Source organism: Rhincodon typus, chromosome 21 (assembly GCF_021869965.1).
Source record: "Rhincodon typus isolate 14 chromosome 21, sRhiTyp1.1, whole genome shotgun sequence".
NCBI classification, from domain to species: Eukaryota; Metazoa; Chordata; class Chondrichthyes; order Orectolobiformes; family Rhincodontidae; genus Rhincodon; species Rhincodon typus.
The window spans coordinates 26,779,020-26,797,628 of record NC_063352.1 but is presented as its reverse complement, the minus strand read 5'-3'; the positions used below and the strand labels follow the sequence as shown (position 1 = coordinate 26,797,628).

The 18,609-nt window shown below is 42.7% G+C and overlaps 1 protein-coding gene across 1 annotated transcript in view; it reads left to right on the top strand.

The window, feature by feature from the left end:
• The first annotated feature begins 53 nt into the window (after positions 1 to 53).
• The window catches only part of si:ch211-14k19.8 (mucin-4), a 31,267-nt gene continuing 12,711 nt past the window's right edge, over positions 54 to 18,609 (top strand). Inside the window, exons 1-5 of the mRNA XM_048609711.1 lie at positions 54 to 3,396; positions 6,613 to 6,728; positions 12,148 to 12,206; positions 12,523 to 12,686; positions 13,572 to 13,734. Coding sequence (XP_048465668.1) covers positions 291 to 3,396; positions 6,613 to 6,728; positions 12,148 to 12,206; positions 12,523 to 12,686; positions 13,572 to 13,734 — 3,608 coding nt within the window. The 5' untranslated portion in view covers positions 54 to 290. The remainder of the gene's footprint in view (positions 3,397 to 6,612; positions 6,729 to 12,147; positions 12,207 to 12,522; positions 12,687 to 13,571; positions 13,735 to 18,609) is intronic.

Here is an 18,609-nt window from a genome sequence, read left to right as displayed (position 1 = left end):
CCTCCCCCTCCCCCTCCGGCCTCGGTCCCAGCTCCCCCTCCCCCTCCAGCTCCAGTTGGGGAACCTCTTCCCCCTCCATCCTGGGTTGGAGCTTCCACTCCCCCTTCCCCCCAATTCCATATCGGAGCACGCCAACTCAGTCAGTCCTTATTCTGAGCTCCCCCTCACCATCTAGCCCTGCACAAAGCTCCCCCTCCTCCTCCGTTTCACCCCTTGGCTCCGGATCAAACATTAACTCAGGCCAAACACTCAACCCTCAATCTCTGTTCTCTTCATTATTACCTGACAAAATGATTGAGGATTCATCAGCTCCAGCTTCAACATCTCCACATGAGGAGCAAGAGAATGTAATGAGCCAAAGTAGACCCAGAGAGAGCAGCCAGCCTGTTGTGGACTCATCAGAAAGAGCCTGGGCCTTATCCTCTGACTCTTTCACACAGTCCAATCCACGCCTGTGGCCACTGCTGACCAGCACAGGGACCGTGGGCCCCACGAAGATCAACATGAACCAAGAAGATGTGGATACCGTAAGTGATGCAGATACCTATCTGGTCATTACTTCAGGGGGAGAACCAAACTCCCTGCCAAAGATCTCAGGAGATCTTGAAATGAGTATTTTACCAAGAACTGTCCAAAAATCAACAAACCAATCAGCAGGTAGGATGACACCACCTCTTGGAATGGAATCTGAAGTATCCTTGGTCCCAGTTAGCATTCTGGGTGATGATGTTTCCCATCATGCACGGAGGAGCAGGCAGCGAGACCGTTCATCCGAACACAGACTTGCTCTTTCAGCAGGCTATGAGGTTGACCTAGTGACACAGCCCCAGTTACAGGATAAAGTCGAGGTTTCAGTTACTTCGACTCCAGCCCGTGAGTTTTCAACTCGTCTGAGTGTTCTGCAGGGTGTGGTGGAGATGTCCCTGGGGAGTGGTTCTGTGAGTAGGGTGGAAAGATCCAGTACAGCAAGTGATACAGCACAGAGCGAGAGCCAGGACCGAAACTCCCTTCCGAGTATCCCTGCCAGACCTGGAGAGCTTATCACACCTCAGCCTGACCAGGGCAGGAAACAGGAAAGTGAATCAGATCAACACACGCTTTCCTTCTCTCAGCCCACTCACGTTCCTAAATCAGAATTGTTCACCACTCAAAATGTAAACACACAATACCTTGTAAACAGTCTCAAAATAGATTCAGTGGCAGGGTCAGTGAATCAGCTGGAAACCACTCATTGGACATTGGATTTCAAAGGCTCTTCATCAGATTTTGATGGGTCCGTTACACCAATCTTCGGCCAAGTAATGATTAAACCAACATCCCGTGCCTGGAACATGTTTGAAATTCCTGAATTGATGACCCATTCTTCAAACCTTCCAGTACAGGAAGTTGCTAATGATGCTGAAACAGATACAGCAACAGTGAGCTCTGAGTCAGGCCCCCGTGCACGTTTCCCTGATATAGTTTCAGCAGTTAGCTCTCTGAGTGGTGCTGTCACAACACTGTCAGCTCAGTTACCGGTAACAAATGACGATGACCTCACGTCCACCAACAGATTCTCCAGATCCATTTCCTTCTCTCCAGATTTGAGCCTCACTGCCGTTTCTGTTGTTGCAAGTGGAGATGAAATGGCGTCAAGTGAAGTTACAGATGACAGTGGTGGTGTTACAGGCAGGGAGTCCGAGACTCAGAGTGCTAGAGACACCACTGTTGAGGATGATGGAAACGCGACGCAATTCACCTTCTCCAAAGACAGGATGACCAAAGGATCAGCCAGTCACAGCCAAAGGTTAGAGGTTACTCAGAGGGCTGAAAGCAGTACAGGATTCTGGGTAATTTATGGTACATCAGTGGCCAGAAAGGACAGTGGCAGAAGGAATACTGTCCGTGACAGTGCTACTGAAAGGATAGTTAGCACAAAGCCTTCTGACAAAACCCTTTGGTTTGAAGGAGGAACCATTTTACCAACAAACTTTGCAGGGGAAAGTACAGGAGGATCCCCGACTGGACATAATGTTGTATCTGGGGATACAGTCCCATTGTTCAGCCCAAGAACACCTGCACCAGAGCCCATCACATCACGGACAGTAGTAAACATAAGCTCACCATTTGTTGGAGTTGATCACAGTGCATCTCCACCTAAAGAGATCTTTCCAACAACCCCGTCACTCTCAGAGTTTCCAGAACAATCTTCAACAAGCTTCAAGGAGTCTCTGTTGCTGACCAGAGTCAGAGAAACCATTACGCCAACCTCAAGTAATACCACAATGTCGAGATCTGGCAATGCAGTTTCATCCTCACAAAGCAAAATTGAGCCCCAGACATCTGCAGGCGAGAGGCTGAGAGAGACCTCAGTCACAGCAACGAATCAAACTTTCCAGAAGGTGACTGTGCTGGACAAACCAGTAGTTACCTCTGGAACACCAGTCTCGGTCCAAGGATCCTGGAGTGAAACACGGCTTGATTCCCAAGCCACGACACCACCTTCGTTCCCGGTACTGACCTCCTCTGTTATTTCGGTGACAAATGTGAAATATCTTCTGCCATCTGTCTCTGCCTTTGAGGCAGCATCTCAACCATCATCTGACCAGACTGGCACAGGGCTTTCACACGCGCTGAGCAGCCCCCTTGCAATCTCTGGTGTCTCGGATCAAGGGGAAGCAGTCTGGCAAAACACTGTGAATTTGAAGTTTACAGCTCCTTCTCCTCCAGCTTTACCTTCTGCTGCTGACAAGGAAGAAACTGTTGCAACCGGTGAGGGATCTTCCTCGTTCTGGGCAGCCCAGATGAACCAATCAGGATTGCAACTTGTCGATGGTTCTCCAGGGCCCAGTGTCACGCATAATGACACGAAGGGCCTTAACCGTGATGCAGCTCAAACAGTCAAACCTTGGGGAAACAAACGGTGGCAAAAAAAAATATTGTCAACGCTTGCTGCGGTGCATACTGTCGTAACCGAGGGCTTTTGGACTCGGGGTTGGTCTGATTTAGGGATGCCATCAGTCAGCCATGGGCTCGAACCAACCTCGGGGTCTTCGGCGCCCCCTGTAGGAACCACATCATTTCCGGCAGTGACAATGAAACCCAGGTCAGTGACCACTCACAAATATCCCGTTACTCTAACCCCTGGCAGTGGCAATAGCTGGACATCAGGGAGGAATGGCCCCTCTCTAATCTCACCCACTCTCAGAATTGGAAAATCAATGTCACCAGTGCCAACGTCTCAGCCACCGCACCTGCCTGTCAACACAACACCATCAGAGAGAGCTGTACAAACTGTAACGCAGCAGCGTACCCTGGGCACACTTGGGGAGATGTCGAAGTCAGTTCCATCGTTTAATCCAACAGAGAGGCGCAAAAACATTTTCATCGTGGAGAACGAGCTGCCGATGATCAAAGGTGAATTTGGTGATCAGCCATTCAGTTCCCAACTAGAATGGTCAGAGTTTCTCTGCTTATTGTATTCAGCAGCATTGACAATCTGTGCATGGGAGAATCCAGAATAAGTCATTCCCTGGGAGAGTTAGATGAGCCAGGGCAGCTGATGGTTTCCCCAGTTATTTTCACTAGAATCGTTCAATATCATAGGAACAAAAGTCAAAATTGGGTGTTGAAAAGCCATGGGAAGGCAGTGCCCTGTGATGACTGTGTCAGGTGACTGAAGGCAGGGGTCTAGGGAGGGCCAGCTGAAGGTGGGAAGTCATTGTGATGACATCGCCAGAATATGTTAATCCAGATTTGGCAACACAACTTTGTAGATCATTTAAACAATGTTCTCAGCAATGAAACCATTTGTACAAACCCTTGGAAATGTCAAGGGAATGATGGCAGGAAGGATACAGGCCCACTGCATGTAATATAATGCAATGCAAGATAATGGGAGCTTACAGGAAGAGGCACAAAATTTCACACAGCTTTTCTCTTTTGCTGGCCTAGTTTATGTTTGACAAAAAGAGAAAAGATGAAAACCGAGACGTGAACTATTTTTAGGAACTTTTCTGGACTCTGGGATATTGAAAGAAAAGTCTGGACATCTAGTCACACAGACACTATTAGTGGAACAGCAATATCAACACATTTCCATTGTGGAACCAAAGCCCTCTGGAAAAGAAAGAACTATCATTCGTTTAGTGTCTTTCGTCTCTTGAGATGTCCACTTTGCAGTTAATGAAGTAATTCTGCTCTTTTTCATATCAGTGATGTGGGATTTGATACGACTAATGAGCCCTTAACAGAAATAAAAATACAAAGAACTGTGGATGCTGGGAATCAGAAACAAAAATAGAAATTGCTAGGAAAAGCTGGGTGGCCTAGTTTCTGTTTGACAAAAAATCTCTAATCTTTACTGGTGACATTGATTTTCCAATTCCGTGAGTGGGTGAGATTAGAGAGTGGGTGGCTCAGTGGTTAGCACTGCTGCCTCATGGTGACGGCGACACGAGTTCGATTCCTCCCTCAAGCAACTGTCAGTGTGGAATTTGCACGTTCTTCCTGTGTCTGTGTGGGTTCTACTCCAGGTACTCTGGTTTCCTCCCACAGTCCAAAGGTAGGTGGATTGGCCATTGCTAAAATTGTCCATAATGTTCAGGGACGCGCAGGCTAGGTGGGTTAGCGGCTAGGTGGATTAGCCGTGAGAAATGCAGGGTTACAGGGGATGGGTGTGGGTGGGATGTTCTTCGGATGGTTGGTGTGGACTCGATGGGCCAAATGGTCTCCTTCCTCTCTGTAGGGATTCAATGAATTCAGCAGGCCTGGCAGTATCTGTGGAGAGAAAGCAGAGATAATGTTTCGGGTCCAGTGACCCTTCTTCAGAACTGACTACACCTTCTATCATCGCCTCCCCTGTCTCTATTTATTTCAGAACCCCCATCCCTCCCCCCAATTTCTGAAGAAGGGTCCAGACCTGAAACGTCAGCCTTCCTGCTCCTCTGATGCTGCTTGGCCTGCTGTGTTCATCCAGCTCTACACCTTGTTACCTCAGACTCCAGCATTGGCAGTTCCTACTATCTCTAATGGTTAGGGAAAGGTTGATATATCAATCAGTTCTGTCGTTCTGCAATGACAATAAATTCTAAAGAAGAGTTACTGGACCCAAAATGTTAACTCTGCTTTCTCTCTACAGGTGCTGCCAGACCTGCTGAGTTTCCTCAGAAATTTATGTTTTTGTTTCTGATAAGCCCCCTTAGTTTAACACTTCATACAAAAGTCAGATCTGATTGTGTGATTTGGAGACACACACTGGGAACATGACGTATATAAATGGCATCAGGAAGAATGGGATATAGAGAGAAGACATTGGGAGCAGTGGGATGTGGAGAGAACAGACTAGGAACATTAGCAAAAGGAGGTGATATTCAGGGAGTGGAAAGTTAAGGAGGGAACACACTGTGAGCAGTTGGAAGTTAGAGAGACAGGAGTGACTGGTTTGAGTGGGAGCATGCCGGGGACGGGAGTGGGTTTATCAGGAATATTGCACTGGCAATGGGAGGGAAATCGTCACAAGTCCTCAATTCAAATGTTTCCCTCTGTAGCCATTGTATATGAGCTTTGCTCAGGGTTTGGTCTAAAATGTTGATGTGGAAAAATGATCACAGTTTCCAACATTTTTATCAATAAAACAACCCTAAAAATTGGACTGCAGCCAGCATGCAAACCCTAGGCTTCAGTCAAATGTTCCACAGGCCAGTCTGTCTGTCACAGAATACCATATTTCATAATTTTCTACCTTAGTCAGACCTCTTCTTATTTTTGGTTCACTTTCTTCTAAGATTGAATATTACTTAGAATTTCTAATACAAAAGCTGATCATTTGGCTTAAATGACCTATGCTGACACTTATGTTCTAACCCTATCAGCATAATCCTTCTGTTCCTTCCCTTTAAATGCATCTGTTTGCGACACAGTAGTGAGTTCCACGTGCTACTTTACCCAGAGAGTAGTCACTGTCTCCTGCATTCCTCATGTGGTTTATTACTGATTATCTTGTATTTATGATTCTTGATTTTTTACAACAGTTCAGAAGCAGTAACGTACTTTGGGAGATCGTGAGGTTGTGGAAAGTATTCTGGAATATAGATTGGAGACACTGGAAACTGTTTAAAGTTTGACTAAATAAACAAACAAACAAAAAAAGTTCTTTCTCATATTGTGTAATATGGTCACTCTTGTGCCTTGAGTGAAGGCTGCAGCGCAGGTGAGCGATGTCTTCTGTGCATTTTTAAGTGCCATCATCTTCCCACAAGTAACAACTTGCATTCACTTAGCACCGTTATCAGAGTAAAACCCTTCACAGGAATATAATCTTTAAAGAAAATTGACACTATGACATGTAAGGAGACAATAGGACTGTTGACCAAAAGCTTGGTCACAGGTAGGTTTAAATGGAGGTCCCTCACAGAGGATAGGAAGTGAGGTGAAGAGATTTAGGGCCTTTACAGCTAAACATGGCTTCCTACTTGGAATGATGAAAATTGGGGGATGTCCAAAACCAAAATTGGAGGAGTGCAGATTTTTTGAAGGGTTGTGGAGCTGAAGGAAATTATAGAGTTAGGGATGGACAAGGCCATGGAGGTATTTGGACAGAAGGATGAAATTTTAATTTTCTGTCTTTTTCAGAGGGTGCCACATTGAACATACCAACAAAACTCATTCTGGACAAGAACTTCACCCACCAGTTGGGAGACCCAACGTCTGATGAATACCAGAATCTGGCCAAGGATTTCACACACAAAGTGAGGTTTCAAAATCATGCTGTTTTCCTTAAAACTGTTGTTACTGTCTTGTACAATGGTGTGAGGACTTTTTTAGACAGTGCGTGATTTTGCTATTGTACGATGTGTTTGCTGTTCCCTCACTTAAAAACTGAAGGGTCTCGACAGTTCATTGAGGCTTCTGGTGTCCTTCCTGTTAGGTGATATAATGAACGTGTGGGTTACAACACGACTCATTTATAGCAAGTCCTCGGTTAACGTCATTAATTGGTTCTTGGAAAATGTCCTGTTATTAATGGGGTTTTGTTCCTGGTGGAAGGGCCAGCCAGCAAGTCCATTAACATTTTAAAACTTAGAAGACATGGAATTACCACCATAAATGTATCTCAATGTCAGGAAATTTGTGAAAACATGAAAATTGGATACTCACCAAGCAGTGAGGCTTTGTCTGACCGATGAATGGTGCTGGAGCTGGGTGTTACTGGAGGTTGGGAAGACTACTGGAGGGCTTATTGAGCTGACATTTTTTTGGACTTTTTAAGGCATTATTAATACTTCAGTTCATCCATAAACTGTACTCTATCATCTGCCTTACTATCAAAATACATCATTGACTAATCTTCATGACTTTATGCAGGAGCCTTTGAAGGATTCTTTGCAATAGGTTTTTAAAATACTTTTTCTCATGACAACTACAGTTTGTTTTATTTTTTCTTTGTAGAGCTCCCTGTAGCAGTTAACGGCAATGTTAATGCATCTGTTCACTACACTTCTATGAGGAGGGAACATGCAGTTTAAATAAAGGAGAAGCAGTAAACTTAATATATTTGGATATCCAGAAGTTATTTGATAAGGTACAACATGTAAGGATTCTTAATAAGATAAGAGCCCATTGTGCTGGAGGTAGTATATTGGCATGTATAGTGGATTGACTGACTAGTAGAAGACAAAGCTAGGATAAAGGGCATTTTCAGGATGGCAACCTGTAACTAGTGGAGTACCACAGGGATCAGACCAGGATTTACAATTATTTACAATATATATTACTGACCTGGATGAGGGATTTAAATGTATTCTAGCCAAGTTTGCAAAGAATGCAAAATTTGATGGGAAAGCAAGTGGTATGGACGACAGAGTTTACAGAGGGATACAGACAAGTTAAGCTAATGGGTAAAATCTTGGCAGATGGGCTATAACGTGGGAAATGTGAGGTTATGCATTTTGGCAGGAAGAATAGAGAAGCTGAATATTATCTAAACGGAGAAATACTGCAGGAAGTTACAGTGGGATTTGGGAGTCCTCGTCCGTCTATCACAAAAAGCTAGCATACAGGTTTAGCAGGTATTGGGGAGACAAATGGAATGTTGGCCTTTATTTCAAAGGGAGTGGAGTATAAAAATAGGGAAGTCTTGCTAAAACTGTACAGGGCAATAGACCATACCTAGAATACTGTGAACAATTTTGTTTTCCTTACTTAAGGAAAGATTTATCGGCTGGGATGTAGTCCAGAGAAGGTTCACTAGGTTGATCCCAAGAATGGAGAGATTCTTTTATAAGAAGTTGAATAGGTTAGACCTGTACTCATTGGAGTTTAGCAGAATGAGATGTGATCTTCCTGAACCATACAAGATTTTTAGGGGACTTGGCAAGGTAGTTGTTTCCCTTGTGGGAGAATCTAGGATAAGAGGGCACAACCTGAGTAAAACCTTGCGCAGTACGACAAGGAATTTCTTCTCTCAGATGGCAGTGAATCCACGGAATTCTTTATTGCAGAGGGATCTTGAGGCTGCATCATTAAGTGTATTCAAGGCTAAGATAGACAGATTTTTAATCAGTAAGAGAATCAAGGGTTATGGGGATATGGCAGGAAACTAGAATTGTGGATTATCAGATCAGCCATGATCTTACTGAGTGGCAGAGTAGAATTAATGGGCTGAATGGTCTACCTCTGCTTCTATGCATTATGCACTCTCTATCAGAATCTTCACCAAAGCTGGCCAATGCCTCTTTAAGCTCTTTCAAGGCACCAGAGAGTGAACTTGAGCTAAATTACTTGCTCGTCGACATTCCTGTCCTCATCAGTTCTGAGGAAGGGTCACCGGACCCAAAATGTTAACTCTGTTTTTTTCCTTCACAGATGATGCTAGACCTGCTGAGCTTTTCCAGCAACTTTGTTTTTGTTTCTCATCAGTCCTCTGTTGTTCCACTTTCTTCAGATCCTCTGTAAACAACACCTCTGTATGGAAGGCAAGAAACTGCAATATCAATAGTGTGGAGCTCATCCAACCCAATTTGCTTGCCCGTTTTCACAGTCATCTCTTGGATCTTGATAGGTTCAATAAAGTCATTTGTTCCAACACAATCTGGTCACAACTTTCTCCACACACCATTTATGGTAGATGGCATGCTATTACCATACAGATGTTAAGGATGGCCCTGACAAAGTTCTGATTCTTCCAATGTTCCTTCAAGGTAGGAACATTGTACCTTCGGTTTCCCTGTTGGCTTGTCCAAAACATTTTCTATGCTAATCAACCTTGAACATTGCAATAATCCTTTGATCCATAATTTGAAAAATTCATGTGGTGCTAGGAAGAGCATGTTAACACTCACTGAGGTCATTAAGTTCCACGGGGTGGTTAGGACCATTTTGCTGAAGAGCTGTGCTGTTTTTTGTCACGATTCTCTGCAGAGCAATAATCTCTAATTGCTAGATACAACTAAGGGAGTTGATCATTATGAGGGGTAGAACAGATTGTGACTACAATACCACAATTAGATCAGCTATCATTTCATTGAGGGGTTGAGTTGTTAGGATGCAAAATGATCCTCAAAAATTGCTCATGTTACCTGAGACTCTTTCATTTGGCCTCCACATAACTGGTAGCTTGTTTTTTGAATAGCCCTTCATTGCTCAGAGATTTTGGGAATGTTGCATGTGTACTGGCTTCGCTTTAAAATCATTCGCTGCAATGTCACACGATCATGAGTTGCTTTAAAGCCTGGCATACACATTTCTTTAAATGTATGGTCTGAAAGACATTCTTTTCCAGAAATAAACTAGGCTTTTCAATCTTAAATATTTGTGGAGGAGTGAATCCATCCTTCTTTATGATTATACAATGCTTTAAATCAGCTGCTTTACCATCAGCAATGACAAGTTCCCCATCTACAACTATGTTTGCAAGTTTGTATGATTTTACCACTTTACAAATAAGCCATGAATAACACTAAATGGTTTTAAATTTGAACTTTGGCAAGATTTCTTTTGGGAGGTCAGTTGGCTAAATGACCAGAGTGTGGTGTAGAATAAAGAAAACATTTCATGGAGGCCTGCTTTCTCATCTTACCTCACACTTTTTGGAGTGGTTGCTTTCAAGCTGTACTAGTGGGCCGAAGGGCCTGTGCTGTGCTATACTGTTCTGTGTTCTATCTCTGATGGAGAACTGTGTCTGTGGCTCTTTATGGTTTTTCTTAATTTCATTGTACAAACTTGAAGCCTTTTCTTGAATAAGCACAAAACTAAGAAGCACGTTATACTGAATTTAATGTGTGATTCAAATGGTTAACAGTTTTTTTCATGTCCAACATAACTGCAATCTGATTTTTTTCTACTTAACCTAATAGCTGCCAAGGAAGATATTAATTTGCCAGACTTTTCTTTTATCCACGTTTGTAAAAATTGTTCTCTCAGTTGCTGCTGGCAATCTCCGATCACTAATGTTGTCAACCATACATTGTAAGATAGAATTTCATTTGAAGTATAACTTTTTTGTTGTCTTATCTCAGCAGAAAGCACTTCACTATCAGTGGCCTATTATGAACAAATTAATGAATAATTTGAATAATGAACAATTCAACTAAGATGGCAACAGGAAGAAATGCTGTTTTGCATGGTTTACAAAATGACACAAGCACTGCCACATCTACAAGACAGTCATTGCTTAACTAGTGGTTCTCAAAAGGAGCATTGTAGACCAAAGTACTCAAAGGTTTTCCAAATTCTCCCAATAATATTGCCTGCAGCCTCAGCTCCAGGAACTCTGCAGGAGTTCCTCAAGGAACTGTTCTTTTGGCCGAGCATCTTCAACTGCTTCATCAATGACCTGCCCTCCATCATCAGGTCAGAAGTGGGAACGTTTGCTGATGATTGCACAATGTTCAGCGCCATTTGCAACTGCTCAGATACTGAAGCAGTCCATGTTCAAATGCAGTAAGACTTAGACAATGAGCTTGTGTTGACAAGTGGCAACATTGATGCCACACAATTTCCAGCCAATGACCATCTCCAACAAGAGAGAATATAATCATCACTCCTCGATGTTCAGTGGCATTACCATTGCTCAATCTCCAACTATCATCCTGGGGGTTATTGTTGACCAGAAACTGAACTAAACCCAGCCACATAAATACTGCGCTACAAGAGCAGGTGAAAGGCTAGGAATTCTGCAGGAAATAACTCACTTCACTTCCTGATGCCCCAGTGCCCAGCATCTACAAGGCACAAATCAAAAGGGTGGTGGAATACTCCCCACTTGCATGGTTAGGTGCAGCTCCTATTATCCTCACTCCCTCCAACATTGATGCACAGTGGCAGCACAGCACTGATGATGCACTGCAGTAACTGATCTAGGCTCCTCCAACAACACTTTTGAAGAAACCATGATCTCTACCATCTAGAAGGAAAAGGACAGCAGATGTATTGGAACAGCTCTATTTGCATGCCCCTCTCCAAGTCTCTCACCATCCAGATTTGGGCTTACATTATCATTCCATCTTTGTTATGAGGTCAAAATCCTGGAACTCCCTCCCTAACAGCACCGTGAGTGTTCTTACATTGCAAGGACTGCAATGGTTCAAGAGGGCAGCTCACCACTGCCTTCTGAAGGGAAGCTAGGGGTGGGCAATAAATGTGGGCCCTAGCCAGCGGCACCCACATTCCGTAAACAAAAAGAGCAAAAGCCTCCTCATGGGCTGCCCAGTTCCCACAGCTTCATGAAAATTACATGGGATCATCCCAGTGATATTAACACATATCACTGGCCATATTGCACAAGGCTCGGTATTCATTTAACAATGGCCTTCATGCAAAACTATATTGTGCAGGACAACGTTCAGTGAGGAAACTGTATGCTTGAGAGCTCCTCGATTATTTAGTTAGCGGTTTAAGGATGGTCTGATTGACTAATCTTGCTCAAATTGCCATGTTACTAATTCCGTAAGCATTTTAGGTAAACTGGATTCATGGCTCCAGGCTCCTGGTTATTCTTCCTCCTCTCAATTGATGTAAGGCTGGATGACTGCTCACATTTAGTGTAACATTATTGGTACAACACTAAGTAATCGTTATACTGTTAATATCACTGGTTGACTGCACACATTGGTAGTTTTTGCATAATCTTATAGGAAAGTGAGATCATTTCAATCCAATTTTCTGCAGGTTTCTCCATTTTATAAGAAAGTCCCTGGATTTCAGCAGTTGCTGATTAAACACTTCAGGTGATTAAAATTCAATTGATTGATTCATCCATCATGTCTCATATTGAGATTTCTTTTCCTTTTTGTTTAGTGCAAAATTGGTATTTGCCAGAACTCCTAACATTACTGTAATGCCTTGCCTTTCCTCCATCATTAATACTGTCTACTAATGCTTCCATCATTAGTAGTCTGTAGCATTAGAAATGAATTATTTGTGAAGTGTTTATGTTTCGGGTATTGTGTTCCCTGTGACAAGTGATATCTGTGGACTGTGTGTGTGTGTATGTGTGTGTGTCTGATTCCATCTCTTGTCTTATTCACCATCTTGTTTCCACAGGGCAGGAAGTGTGTTGATCGAGTTTGACGTTGTCTTTATTGCAAAGGAAATCCAAGGTTATTTGCTGGATCCTAGTTTGATCTTGAATATTACTGGACTGAATATTGTGATTGCTGATGGGTTTGAGATTGATGGAGCCCAGGTGTTGAGCATATATGTTTCAGGTAACTGTCACCTAATTCCTGTACAAAATGTACCTTCTCTAAACGCGCACACACACGCGCGCGCACACACACACACACACACACACACACACACACACACACACACACACACACACACACACACACAGTCAGACCCTCCTATCTTGCCCTCCAAGATTAGGATAACTCCCCTTGTTTCCCCTCATACAATGTCTTTCCCTTATTGTCTCCTCCTATTTTCAAATTTCTTGAGTTTAGAAGATCAGGGGTGGGAGTGATCAAAATTAACTGAGATGATTAAAGAATTTGATGAGGTGAATACAGAGAGAAGTATTCCTCTGGTTGGGGATGGGGTACAAAGAAGCATTACCTTAAAAATTGGATCTAGGCCTTATTTGGATAATATTATGAAACGCTTTTTCACACAAAGAATAGTGGAATTTTGAGATTCTCCCTAAAATTCTGTGGATTCTGTAGAATTCTATGGGCTTAAATAATACTTACAAAATGGAGCTAAAAAGACTTTTTTTAAGGTATGAAGGATTACAGAACAAAGGTGGGTGGTTAGATTTAAGATACTGATCAGACAGGATGTAGATGTCAATTTCAAAGCAGTTTAAAGGCATTAGAAATGGCTTATCAGCAATGCCATATCTCATGAAAGAATGAAACAAACGATGCACTTGAATTGCAGAACATGCTGAAGATGCTGAGTTGTCTCCCTGGATGAGCAGAATAGTCTCCTCCTGCTACCTCACTGCTGTTGCGAAATTCCTACTTTGGGGGCCCGGAAAGCTCCTCTGGACTTAGCCAGTTAAGAGTTAGCACCTTGGGGAAAGTAGGGAGAAATGCACCAGAATGATGAATGAATTGAACTGTTTTTCACATTTTTGTCTGTGTCTGCAGATGATTCCATTGCTTTGTGTGGTCAGGTGTTTTCCTGCCCAACTGGGTTCCAGTGTATTCATCGTGACAGAAGGAATGTGACCTGCACCTCCCTTTGCCATACTGACTACTGCAAAAGCAGCGGCATCTGTACTCACAGCCAGGGGCAGGAGCCCATATGCCAGTAAGTAACACATTTGTGCATTCACCTGGAGTGATTGTATGGACCTGCAAACTGAAAACAATCTTATGCCTGCTGCTATCTGACTAACACTCAAATACAGCAAAGAAAGTAGGCATTTAACTCCTCAAGCCTGTTCACCATTCGATGAGATAATGACTGATCTGGCACTCAACGCCGTGTACCAGCCTTTGCCTTATGTCCATGAACACTTTCTGTTTAGCAAAACATCTTATTAATTTCAATTTTATAGTCAATTAGTCTAACATAAATTCCTGTTTGTCAAACAGCATTCCATACATCTACTGCCTTTTGCATGCAGAATTTCCTGAAGAGTGTTGTAACTTTATCCAACACTTCCTCTGGCAGCTCTTTCCATACACGCACCAAAAGTTAGTGTGGACTTGTTGGGCCGAAGGGCCTGTTTCCACACTGTAGGGATTCTATGATTCTAAAAATTGCCCCTCAGATCCTTTTAAAATTTTTCCCCTCTCACCTTAAATCTATGCCCTCTAGTTTTGGACTCCCCTACCCTGGGGAAAAGACCTTGTCTATTCACCCTATCCATGCCCCTCACAATTTTATAAACCTCTATAAGATCATCCCTCAACCTCCAAAGCTCCAGGTCAAAAAGCTCCAACCTATTCAGCCTCTCCCTGTAGCTCAAACCCTCTAATTCCCCAATATCCTTATAAATCTTTTCTGACAATATATTTCTTATAGCAGGAAATATGTAAGAAATATGTTCCAGTAGACGTGGGGAATAGATAGGTAGGATAAAAATGGAAAGAGATGCTATGTGGTTTGGTATCTCTTAAAGTTAACAAATGACTCAGCCTGGATGGGATGTATTGGAATTGCTATGGGTAGCTAGGGTGGATATGGCAGAAGTTCTGACCATATTCTTTCAATCCCCCTTGGATGAGAACAGTAATGGAGAACTGGCAGATAACAAATAATCCTTTTCTTTTCAAGAAAGGGGAGAAAAGTAAAGTAGTACTTTAGTCCAGACTGTAGTCCAGTCAGTTAAATGTTGGTGATGGAAAAATCAGTAGAGATCATTATTGATGGTAAAATTAATTCTAATTTAGAGAAGCATGTGTTAATAAGGACTTGTTAATAACAATATACTTTTTTTAAAGTGATTAACTGAATTTAAATTTGTTGAAGGTAATGCAGTATATATACATGCAGGGTTTTAAACGGCATTAATAAAGTGTCACGTGACAGATGCAGTTGGAATATACAAGTGGTATATTAACAGGAAGGTGGTAACTTGAGTTTGTAATTGGCTAAGGGATATAAGGCAGAAAGTAGTGGTGAACAGATGTGTATCTAAATTGGAATGAAGAATGCAGTGGTTGACATACACATATAAATGACAGCATCAGGGACCCAGGTTAGATTCCAGCCTTGGGTGACTGTGCAAGCTCCACATAGACATTCTCCCTGTTTCTGCATGGCTTTCCTTTGGGTGCTCTGGTTTGCTCCCACAGTCCAAAGATGTGAAGGTAGGTCGGTTGGCCATAGTGGTTGTCTATGTGTGGAATTACAGGAGATGGAAGAGATCCAAAAAAAATTTAGTTTTTACTGTAGGGAAAGACATGGAGGTGAGCGAACTCGGGGAAATAAATTGATTTTTTTTTTTGAAACAGTCCAAATTACAGCTGGAGTCCTTAAAAAACATAAAGGTGGATAAATCTCCGGGAAGTTCTGAGGAAGGGTCACTGGACCCAAAACGTTAACTCTGATTTTCTTCTTCACAGATGCTGCCAGACCTGCTGAGCATTTCCAGCAACTTCTGTTTTTGTTCCTGATTTACAGCATCCGCAGTTCTTTTGGTTTTTATAAATCTCTGGCACCTGATTTAAGTGTATCCCAGGATGTTGTGGGAAAATAGGGAAGAAATTGTGGGGCCCCCAGCAGAGATCTTTGTATCATCCACAGCCATGGGTGAAGTGCTGGCAGACTTGACGGATGGCTAATGTTGCACCTTTATTTTAGAACGGCTATAAGGAGAAGCCAGGGAATTATAGACTGGTGAGTCTGACATCAGTGGTGGGTAAGTTATTGGAGGGGATTCTGAGAGATAGGATTTACATGCATTTGGAGAGGCACGGACTGATTCAGGATAGTCAGCATGGCTTTGTGCATGGGAAATCATGTCTCACAAACTTGATTGAGATTTTTGAGGACATAATCAAAAAGATAGATGAGGGCAAAGCAGTAGATGTTGTCTACATGAACTTTAGTAAAGCCTTTGGCAAGGTTCCATGTGGTAGACTGGCTAATAAAGTTAGATCACATGGGATTCAGGGAAAGCTTGCCAATTGGATGCAGAGTTGGCTTTACGGTAGACAGAGGGTGGTGGTGGAGGTTGTTTTTGGGCTGGAGGCCTATGACCAGCAGTGTTCTGCAGGAATCAGTGCTGGGTCCACTGTTGTTTGTCATTTCAACCACCGACTTGGATGAGAATTTAGCAGGCATGGTTAGTACATTTGCGGATGACACCAAAATTGGTGGTATAGTCAACAGTGAAGAAGATTATCCAAGATTACGAAGGATTCTTGATCAATTGGGCCAATGGGCTGAGGAATGGCAGACGGAGTTTAATTTGGATAAATGCATTTTGGTAAAATGAACAAGGGCAGGACTCATACAATCAATGGTAGGGTTGTCGAATAGAGAGACCTAGAGGTCACAGGTAGATAGGGTAGTTAAGGAGGCATTTAGCACACTTACCTTCATTTTTGAGATCTTTGAGTGTAGGAGTTGACACATCTTGTTGAGGACATTGTGAGGCCACTTTTGGAGTACTGTTTACAGTTTTGGTTGCCCTGCTATAGGAAGAATATTATTAAACTGGAAAGGTTTCAGAAAAGATTTACCAGGATGTTGCTGGGACTGAAGGGTTTGAGTTACAAGGAGAGGCTGGATAGGCTAAGTCTTTTTTTCACTGGAGCGCAGGCGTTTGAGGGGTGACTTTATGAAGGTTTAGAAAATCATGAGGGCCATAGATAAGGTGAGTGGCAAAGGTCTTTTCCCTAGGGTGGAGGATTTAAAAATGAGGGGGCATATTTTTAAGGTGAAAGTAGAAAGATTTAAAAGGGAACTGAGGGGCAACGTTTTCATACAGAGGGTGGTTTGTATGTGGATTGAACTGCCAGAAGTGATGGATGCAGGTACAATTACAAAATTTAAAAATCATTTGGACAGGTACATAGATAGGAAAGGTATGGAGGGACATAGGCCAAACGCAGGCAAGTAGGACTAGTTTAGTTTGGGAAACTTAGTTGGCATGGATGAGTTGGACTGAAGTATCTGTTTCTGTACTGTATGACTCGATAAATTGCCCTGTAAGTCTAGGTTTGCACAGGTTAGGTGGGTTAGCTATGATAAATGCAGGGTCATGGGAATAGGGTGGAGGGATCGAATGCTATTCGGAGGGTTAGTGCAGACTTGATGGGCTGAATAGCCTCTATGGGCACTTTAGGGGAATATGTGATACTATGACCTGGATTCGGCACAGGGAGCACATTTTAAGGTTTGCAGACAGTACAAAACTTGGCATTATTGTCTGTATGCATACTGCTCAAGTCTGCTACTAAATTCACTATTGATAACATTGCTAATTTATGCAGAAACGTGAAAGATGCAGCTTAATGTGCTTAAGTATTGAATAATGTCCTTTGAGAGAAAGAACATGGTGAGGCATGTGAGGGTGCATATTCACAAATTCCTGATGGTGGCAAATCAGCTGATAAGACAGCTATTTAAGTGTATGAGAAATTTGGCTGGCTTTGTAGGGTTATTGGAAAGAAAAACAAAGATATCATTCTAAATCTTTCTAAATCATTGGTGAGGGCTCAACTGGAGTATTATGTAATATTTTGGGCATCGCACTTTACTCAGGATGTCAAGGCCTGAGAAAGGAGGCTTAATAGGATGATACCAGGGGTGAGGTAGTTTAGTTATGGGGTGAGATTGGAGAAGGTGGCATTGTTTTCCATTGAGTAGACAAGATTTATAGAGAGGACCCAATACAGGGTTGATTGAGCAAGGAGGGAAAATGGTCTAATGTGGTTACCAAATAGTTGCTGTTACCAAATAACACTTACTCATCAATATCCTGCTCATTGCTGCTCAGTTCAATTCCCCAGGATCACTTGGCTCCGATCCTCATTACAGTCTTAGTCCAAGGAGGTGAATTCCAGAGGTGAAGTGGGAGTAATTGCTTTTAACACCAAGGCCAGAACTGATTCAAACGTACATCAAATAACCCAAATACAATTGAAGTCAATGGGAATAAGGGAAAACATTCCATCGACTGATGTCCAAATTAGTACAAAGGAACATGGTTGTGGTTGTTGAGGCCAATCAGTCTCAGCCCACCGACTGTACAAAAGGTCCTCAGGGCAGGTGCCCAGGCTCAAGATATTTCTTAGCTCTTTCAGGAAACATGTCCCTTCCATCATGAGATTAGAAGTGAGATGATCACTGAATATTGTGCAATTTTGAGTTCCATTTGCAACTCATCAGATAATGTGGCAATCTGTGACCACCTACAGTAGTACTGGACAACATCATGCTTGGGCTGATGAGTGACAAGTAACATTCACAACACACAAAAGCTAGGCAAAGACATCTCCAACCAGAGACAGCCTGGCCAACTAACGTTGGCACCTAATGCCGTCACCATTGTCAAATCCCCCACAATCAAGATCACTATTAACTAGCCATTCACGGTAACTGTACCACTGTAACCAGCTTTAGAATAGAATAGCCGTTATTGTCATATGCACTTGAATGAGTGCAGTGAAAAGTTTGTAATGTTGTCACTTTGGCGTCATCTTAGGTACTGGGTACTTAGATACAGAT